Source organism: Seriola dumerili, unplaced genomic scaffold (assembly GCF_002260705.1).
Source record: "Seriola dumerili isolate Sdu_G_001 unplaced genomic scaffold, Sdu_1.0 BDQW01000187.1, whole genome shotgun sequence".
NCBI lineage: Eukaryota > Metazoa > Chordata > Actinopteri > Carangiformes > Carangidae > Seriola > Seriola dumerili.
The window spans coordinates 1,721,182-1,730,283 of NW_019174442.1; the positions used below are offsets into that span (position 1 = coordinate 1,721,182).

The 9,102-nt window shown below is 42.0% G+C and overlaps 1 protein-coding gene across 2 annotated transcripts; it reads right to left on the bottom strand.

Annotated features, from left to right (window-relative positions):
• Positions 1-3,574: 3,574 nt before the first annotated feature.
• On the bottom strand, positions 3,575-8,663 carry etaa1 (ETAA1, ATR kinase activator). 2 transcript variants are annotated; one of them, XM_022752941.1, is made up of 6 exons: positions 8,414-8,663; positions 7,803-7,922; positions 7,513-7,577; positions 7,234-7,343; positions 5,610-7,036; positions 3,575-4,860 (listed from the first exon to the last, which is right to left on the bottom strand). In XM_022752941.1, the coding sequence occupies exons 1-6, from the start codon at positions 8,565-8,567 to the stop codon at positions 4,748-4,750; spliced, it is 1,989 nt and encodes a 662-aa protein (XP_022608662.1). In that variant the 5' UTR covers positions 8,568-8,663; the 3' UTR covers positions 3,575-4,747. The 2 variants fall into 2 exon arrangements, with proteins under 2 accessions (XP_022608662.1, XP_022608661.1); XM_022752940.1 differs by having other exon boundaries at positions 7,794-7,922.
• Between the last annotated feature and the right edge of the window lie 439 nt (positions 8,664-9,102).

The following is a 9,102-nucleotide window of genomic DNA, read 5'->3' on the forward strand; positions in this document are numbered from 1 at the left end:
TGTGTGATATGTATTAGTCATACACTGGGAGGTAATCTGTAAGCTATGAAAACAGTGTTTAGCCTTTCTGCAGCATGGCCTCACAGCATGGGAAAGCGATTAGAGATGCTATCTCCAGTGGCTGCTCTGCACTTGGGTTAAAGAGGCAATAGCTACCTCAGGTCGTATTTCTAAAGAACTTTAATTTATGTTCGCTGTTCTTGGAGTCTGTTTGCGGAACAGTGGATATCCTTGGAAAATTTTGGCTCATATTAATCTACTGCAAATGTATTGGTAATCCAGCACACTAGTGTGCCTCTAGGTCTCATTACTCGCTTCCGCCACTTCAACCCCATACTGAGATAAGTGCATAGAAGACGGCGAAGAAGAAGAAGAAGAAGAAGAAAATGGGGGAATAAATTCTAGCCTTCCAGGTTTCTAAAGCAGTATCATTTTATATTTCTAGATTGCAAGATTCAAGGGATTTTAAGGAATGTGATTTGAACAGGATTCTTTTCACAATGTCTATCCCAGCATTTGGCTATTTAGTCAAACAGGGTTTTCTTTCCGGAACAACCTCAAGCGACATAAGTGGGCTCCGTTTATGAGTACTGGGTCATCACAAGTCATCTCTGGAGCCCACTTGCTGTTAGAGAGCTTTATAGTCCACTTTCTTTTGTTATAATTAGTTTTGGATATTCATTAATGACTTGTAACCTCCAGTTTTACATTGTGGATAAATAAATCATCATCATAAAAATCAACTTTAATCTCACACTCATAATCAGATTAATTTAACTCTCTTGACTTCAGTATTTAGGGCATGTGACGACCACCGATATGGACAAAATTCAAACACATTTTAGAGACCGCCTTTACATCTTTAAAGGGCCCAATTAAAAAACATCCATTTACATGTCTTACTAAAGAGCATCTCAACAGCAGTTTCTAAGGGAGAGAGCAAAACAATCTTCCTGCCCAGAGGAAATACGGATTAATGCTAGATATGATTATTTTTTGTTCCATATCCTTCATCAGTGCAGGGCCCTGGGTCCTGAACCTGTCACACAACAGGCTTTCAACAAAGACAGTGTTTTGATCCATGAATCCTCTTTTCACGTAAACCCCTGCGGGGGAGGTCAAAGGTCAGGCTCAGCACAGAACGGCTTCTAAGATGTCTCGCCGTGAGAACACCGTTCCTAATCATCATTAATGAGTGCTAAATATGTACATGAAGAATGATATGTAGTGACTAAAGTCTGCCATAAAGCTAAAACAACTATTTTGCATTGCACGTGAGCTTATGTCACCTTTGTAGCTTGTGTATCAGTACAGAATGCAGTAACATATTTATAGTAATCATCAACATGTCTTTTCAAAAATATTATCTGTTCACATTTTGGTATTTTTCATACTTGCTGAATAGACTGCTTCTGTCTCGCATGTTTAAAAAAATACTCCAGGTTATTTTGGTGTTTGACAAACTTTCCCTAATATATCAGATGACACAACACAAATCTGTCCATCATACACTCTCCTTTTCCCCCTAAATTGTTACCACACCATCCCAGACCCTTTCCCAGCTTCAATTAATGTCTCCACACATCAGTTTCAAGCTGCAAATTCTCCTCTTCCAAAAATGAAAACATTCACATAAGAATAGACAGTTTAAACAGGTGCCATGGTAACATAATCGTCACTGCGGCAATTACTGCCTTATGCCTGACTAACAGCCATAAATCATTCTCTCTCCACAAAGAGGACGTTGTGGCGCTCCACTCCTATCCAATAATCAGAAATTGCTCCATGTACGGCGTGACGAGCGGCCGCTGAAACAGCCCATTCTTCTGTTTGGCGGACGATATTTCGCTCTCTATGGCGACATTACAGGGATCCTTCAGCGAGCACGATATTGTACCTGCTCGACACCTGTTAGCTTTAGCCAAGGGTTTCATCAGATAGTTGAAATAAATACTAGTCATCATCATAACCATAATCATAGTCATAAAACCAGGGGCCTTTATGCTGTTGCCAAATTGCCCTGCCATCTGATTTACAGTCAGACTGGGGTGGGGAGGGGAAACAGATAGGGCAGGGAGGAGGATGGGGCCTATTACGTGCTCAGAATGGGATAAATACTCAAATATACACACCTGCAGACCACCCGTCTCACACACACACATACACACACACCTGGGAACTCTCACAGGCATGCAATGGCTGTGAGATGGGCTTGAGGGAGGAACACAGGAATTCTCTTGGGATTACAAAGACGAACATTGTACTACCCTCACACACAGTGCAGCAGGTGAGTAGAGTGATAAGGGGCCAGAGGACAAATTAGCTCATATTAAAATAATCCCTCATGTCTAATAACAATAATACGCTCCACACTGAGGCTATTGCACATTCACAATGGTCTACCTTTTCAGGCAGCAACATGTTGAAAACAGATTTGCCTGTTTGCAAAATGGGCCCGTCATATCTGCTCGACCTGTCAACAGGCCTGAAATACACAGAGGTTAGAGTAATGGCTGCCAATAACTGCAGTAAGAAGACTGACTGTGTACATTCAAGATCCTGACCAGCTGTTTGACACTAAAGAAGAGCCAATGATGCAGCAAAAAGACGCAGGAAAAGTGTCTTTTAAAGGGGTGCTCCACCAATTTCACACAAACTTTAGACTACTACGACTCACCCTGTGAAAACAGCTGTGTATTGTCCTCTGTGGCTCTGGAAGGAGCTTTTCAGAGTTTGAAAAAACAACCATGGTATGTCTCAGTGTTATTTTCAACTTGAGACTTGCAACATTATTTCATAGAATCAGAATGAATTTCTGCCAGATTAGTTGTCGTTTCATGTGCAGTTTGAGGGGGCGTCTGATTAATTGGCTGAATCATCAACAGTCTGGTCCTCGAATGATCAGTTGGATTTCTGGCATTTAAGAAATTTTGGTTGGCTTGGTCTTGTAGTTTGAGCAGTTCCACGGTCCAATTTCCCAACATGGCTGCTGTCAAGAGATCTGATTTAAACTGTAGTGAGCTTGTTTAAATGTTACTGGGGTAGTATTTCACATGTTGTGGCTAAATCCGTAGTCTTGACTGAGACTGCTGTGATTTAAAACTGAACTTTGCAGGAGAACAGATAGATCATATTGTCTACATCTTCATCGTAGCAGATTTGCACAGAGTAATGCTGCCTTTCTCTCCTTTTGTCAACACTGCAGAGGACGTGACCGTCTTGTTTGAATACATTTTATTAGAAATGTCACTGGACAAAACTGATCAAGGGTTCTGTGCTCAAGTTCAATGTGCATAATAGTGTCATAGCTGGTCAGTTGTGTGTGTGTGTGTGTGTGTGTGTGTGGGTGTAGTGTGAGTTGATACAACATACTGGATCCATGAAAGCGTGTCTGGCCAGTTTAAGGTGTGTTTTAAGGGCTGAAAATGTGGGCAACATTCAGACAGCAGTTAAATGAAACAGAACCCATTCAGTATATTTTAGCAGCCAACTGTATTCAGGTGTTTCTGATTTTTGTATTCAAACAAGTTATAAACATCATGAAACATAAATGAGGGGAATGTGTACAGCCAAGTCCATCATGTTGCTGTGAAGTAACAGTGGCAGGAGTCAATTTCCTTCTGACAATCCAAGGCACTAAGGTAGAAACAAAGAGGTTAACAACATTTTCATCCTCTTTTATCCTACCACAGGTCGCTATTTATAACACAGCTGATCAAAACAGTCTAGTGTCGGCAGTCTAGTGTGCGGCCATCTTCCTCACGTCAGTCTTATCCTGTGTAAGTATAAAAAAAATACATTTCCATGTGTTTTTATTGTTGTTGGATTAACAATTTCTGGAAGGTGCATAGCATGGCTATTACAATAATATGTGCCAACAGAATGGGGCCATAACACTGTCTGTGCAGTATAACACTCTGAGGGTTAAAAATGTGACATGCACAAAGAAAATGTAGAGCAAAACAAAACAAACAAGAAATACTAACAAAACAAAATCTGCTCAATCATGGCATGATTATTTTGACGTATAAAACAGACACGTTAATATGCCACCTATTCAACTTGTAGTTTGGCCCTAAAGAAAAGTTTTAGATTGTGTTACAGCACTATTTTAACTTACTTCCTGCAAAGCAATGACCAAATATTTTAATCATGCATCAATAAATGTTTAAGGCACATAATCAAACATACACAGTAGAGAACACAAGCAGTTCGTAGACATCCATTTCTGATGGATAACATCAACAGCACACTGTGTCTTTAGGTCTGTTAGTCCTTGGTGTTGCAATTTGAGAAGTAACACTGAGATGGAACTATTTACTCTTAAAACAAAGGCAAAAATCAGGGAAAAAACTTTTTATCTCCAAAACGTGTGCTGAGAGCTGAGATGATGATGTTGGAAAACAAACAAAAAACGTGACCAGTTTTAGTCAGCATTTGGAATTATTTCAAACTCAGTGGATGTAAGATACTTCTCAAAGTCAAAATGTGAAAAGCTCAGGGAAATCTCTTTCTAATGTGATCCGAGTACCAGATCTGAGATTGTGCATTAACTCGCTTCTTGTAAAACATATTTCTACATTAGCAGCAAAAACATCCAGTGGCTCTGTATGGACAACTTAGGCTACAAGGTCTTCTCTGTCCAAGCAAATCATGCAAAAGCTGATCTAACAGTAAACTATTAACACTAATAATGTTAAGGTTTTTAACAGTATGATAATATCCCTTCAGTCAAGATGGAGCCCCTCTATGGTTTTGGGGTGTTCTGCATTCGCATTCGTCTCCTGGCCAAGGCCTCCTGTTTCTTCCTCTCGATCTCGGCTGCAGAGCATTTTCCTGTCATCTGGCTTGTGACAAAAACTGGAAAAGAGGAAGGAAAGTGAGAAAAATGAATGGAAACACTGAACATGGTTTGCTAGGAAAAGCTGAGATTTAAAACATTTGCAAAGACCTGGAGAGAAAAGGGGGAAACCAGCCTTAAATCTGAGCTTTTGTATTGCTGCTATAATCTTGAGCAACTGAATTTTAATTTGTTAACATAAAAATGTTGCTACCATAACTAGGACCAGTGGGTACCAATGGTGAAACTCATTTCAAAGTACAAAAAACCCCCATCCCTCCATGTCCAGAAAAGAGAAATCAGTCTGCAGTTCACTGGCAGTGAAGCTTCCTGAGGTTTGGACTCCTGACAGCATCACAAATTAAAGCCATGGCGCTGTGTTTACTTGCTTTGGGGGAAGAATTGTTCAAGTGCACATGCACTGAACTGTCAATGATTATAAGATCAACATGTGACATCTGTTTTACTTGTGTAGTTTTCACTTCAGTATCCAGTCTTACAGCAAAATACTGAGAAAAGTAGATGGAATACACAAATTGCAAAGACGCACTGAGTTAATTAAAAAATAATAATTTACCAAGAAAAAGCACTGAACACTGTTTTGAAGAAAAGTATTCTTCAGTTGTCTTTACAGCTTTTTCTTTAACAAACATGCAGTCTCGTGTGATTACATTACAACACATTCAACTCTATACACTTTAATTTATCTCATGCTAATATCATGTTTCAATAGAGCCCAGGTGGCAATACCAAACTTCAGACAGCTTACCTTTGCTGCTTATAACTGCCGAGTCAGATACATTCCTCTTGAAGGCTGTGTGATGGGACTTGGAGTTCTGTGGTGCGCTGGCTGTCACTGTATGTGGCTTCATATCCACATTAGCATTCTCCGCCTGGAAAGTTCCAGAGGAATCCCTGCACTGCATAAATGTGCCCAGACTCACGCGGCTTCCTGGGAGGCTCTGAGACATCCGTGATTTGTTGCTGGCACCTTTCATGGGAATGTTCCATCCTTGGTAGTTCACAGTTTCACAGCTAGTCCCCGGTAATGAGTTAGAACGAACAAAAGCGCACGGCGACTGTCTGTTAGCGCTGGCAGCTGCTTTCATGGACCAGGCCCTGTCGACTGGCAGAGGCGCGGTGGTTTTTCGCTGTCTGTCTACAGCAATATCTTGTTTTCCTTGGCTGCTACTGGTGCTCACTTGCTGCGGCTGGCTGTTGGAGGTCCTCTCCACACTGTCACATACCTGGTAGAGCAGCGCATCATCGTCCCCATCGTCCCATAAGCTGTCTGAAATGTCTTTAACAGACCCTGCAGCTGCACAAGCCCCCCTCTGATCATTAGTGATCTTGTCAGGCTGAGGAGCAGTCGGTGTCTTTGTGGTAACAGATTTCTGGTCAGACATCTGTGATTTAGGTTGTGTAACAGTGAAGCTGGACTTGGAAACCTCTTTGGCAGCCGTCTTGGGCTGGAAGTGAGGGTTGGACTCTAACTTGAAAGTGCTTCGGTTGGTAGTCTTTGGTTTGGGACACAGTTCCTGGAGTACACTGCAGCTTGGCTTGGAGTTCAGGGTTGAAGGCTGATGTGCAGAGTTTGTATTTGCAGTAGGCTTGTAAACAGAGGTCAAATGAGTAGTATTTGTCTTAGTGTTTGACTGCGAAGTGGCGTTCAGGTTGGCGTCCTGTTGCTGGTCAGGATTCTGGGTCATTGCCAGCACAAAAGAGTCATTAAGTAGGTCATCATTCTCCCAGTCATCATCAAAGTCATCACAGTTGTTCGCACTAAAACCACCAGATCCTTTTTCTTCAGCAGGATGTGCAGCTGAGCCAGAGCCGGGAGCTAATTTGAGCTCTGATTGTCGGGGTTCAGCCACAGTTGAAGACACAGGTTTGTGTTTTATTTCCTGTGAACAGGCTGATGCCGAGGAGCCCTGGCTTAGCGGGCCGCTGACTCTCTGAGTGGAGGAGTCAAACAGAGCGTGCAGCTCTGCCTCCACCCGATCCGCTGAGGACGGACACTTTAGGTCCTTCACTTTGCTATGGAACGACGTCTCTGTCAGTTTCGTTTTGGCAGTGTTCACACATTCATTTAGGTTATTGTTGAAAGTGTTAAGTTGCTCTGAAATCTCCTTGTCTTGCTGCATGTTCTTGTCGAACTGCCTGGCCAGTTTCATGAGGTCCTCTACACTGCTCTGCCTGTGGAGAGGAAACAACAGTGAAGGAAAATAATTAACTAACATAGAAAAAGACAGGAAAACTGCTACAACTAATGGCAGCTAATTAAGTGCTACAGGTAAAAATGACCTATAATGCTTGTTTAACATTGTTATTATAGGAAGTAATCAACAGATGCCTAATCAGAGGGTATCCGGGTCAATATATTGATAACACACCGAGAGGACTTCTTCCTGGCTCTTGGTTGTGGAATCTCAGGTGTGCAAGGGACGGCACTGTCACCTATCCACTGCAGCAGAGGGGATTCAGTCCCTTTTGGTTTCACATCCTGTGTAACACACAAGCACAAAGTTGAAGAAATTCTTTCAAGCATGAACCGAACAAGTCTAAAACCTGAGAGCAGCACACAGAATGGAGTGACAGAACTGTGTCTCGGTTACTGTTGCAATGAAGAGCTGATTTCCAGTGGTTAGCCCAATGCTGGAGGAACAACTGACCTTTGGCGCAATACGGTTGACGATATCTGATATTTCCACAACTCTGGAGTTCCTGAGCCCAGAGCCTAAAAACAAATAATAATAAAAAAATACAATGTAAATTACACATGATAATTGTAATATCATTGTAAAACAGAAAGACGCATGGTCAGCAGGCGTGCATGTCGTCATTCAGGTGTGACAGGTTCCGCTGAGCTAGCCTGTATATAGGGGAACGGAAACATGCAGGCAAATAGGAAAAGGAAACAGATGTGGCTTCTGTGTCGTGTATGTATGTTTACCTGTGTTACCTTGAGTGGGAGATGTGGAATCCCAGAAAATGTCCTGTGATGCTTCCGCGTCACCTGGGGAATCCCCATAACTGAAGCCTGGGTATCTGCTGCAGCCTCTGTGCTTAGGACTCTGCAGATCTGTGTGTCGAATGAATGAAATGAAGACATCTTATTAAGTGCATTTAACTTAACATCATACATGATTAGACTAGTTTAAATATACAGTGTTTGGCTGGCTAACAGCCGAATACTGTAGGATTTGTAAATCTGCCAGCTAAATTGAATCTCAAAACATCATCTTTACCTTGTGCCAAAGCGTCAGTTTCTTTCCAACTTCAGGCAGTTTAGAAATCCAAACACAATGTCAGTGAAGCACTAGATGATTTTTTTCTCAAGATATAACCACTCTCACTCTCGTCTGTATCCCAACATAATGTGGAGCAGCACTGTCAGTATTATATAAATGCATGAGGTCTCTAACAGAAGTCAGTGGTGTGTGTTTGTGTGTGTGTGTGTGTGTCCGTAGGGAAATTAGATCATGTAAGAAGTAATCAAGTTTATTCCGTTCATCAAATTATTCTGTTTTTCAAGCAATCGTGCCGAGCAGCAGACCCGAGCCGCAGCCTCACCTTTGTGCACGGGTGGTGTTGTTGTGCCAGGCATCTGCCGTCCTGTTTTGTCGTCTGCTGTTGTGCTGTGACAAAGCTTAGAAGCACTCCTCCACAGTTCAGCGAACTCAGGAGAGGCAGCGGCAGCAGCAGCCGCATCGGCAGCATGTGTCATCGGCTCAGACACGGTTCACCACAACGGCAGTTTGTGGTGCAATATTCACAGTTTCATGGTTTCGCAAAACAGTTTTTGTTGTGCTCATTCATTCGGAGTGAGCCGCCATGTTTGCGCGTGACGTCAGCGATCTACGGGTGCCGGGCCGTTTGTTTATTTATTTATTTATTTTTAAATCGCAGTTCGCTCGACGGCACCACAAGAGGCAGGTCAAGCTTTGACTGAGCTGTTGGATCATATGCAGAGCTGCAGCACTGAGGGAAACAGTGGAAAAGTTTTCATCTGAAATTATTGAAATTTCACATTGCTAGGATTATAAGTATTACTGTTGGCTGAATACATTTGACACATTATTTCTTCTGTCTAAAACAATGTGAAAGCTTCTCCTCAAGTGAAAGTATTATACAGTAACATACAGTTTTAAGATGCTTGTAATGTTTCTCAAGTCGTTGCTTTTAAAATACGGTCAGTTTATTGATCCGATCCTATTGATTGACATTGTTTATGAAGACCAAAAAACTGCGACAAAAATACT

Excerpts from the sequence above, each read along its gene's own strand:
- etaa1 (XM_022752940.1), bottom strand. The coding sequence starts at position 8,567 with ATGACACATGCTGCCGATGCGGCTGCTGCTGCCGCTGCCTCTCCTGAG. Across the intron at positions 7,923-8,413 it reads AACACCACCCGTGCACAAAG|ATCTGCAGAGTCCTAAGCAC; the intron begins GTGAGGCTGCGG and ends TTCGACACACAG. Across the intron at positions 4,861-5,609 it reads GGCAGTTATAAGCAGCAAAG|TTTTTGTCACAAGCCAGATG; the intron begins GTAAGCTGTCTG and ends CCTCTTTTCCAG.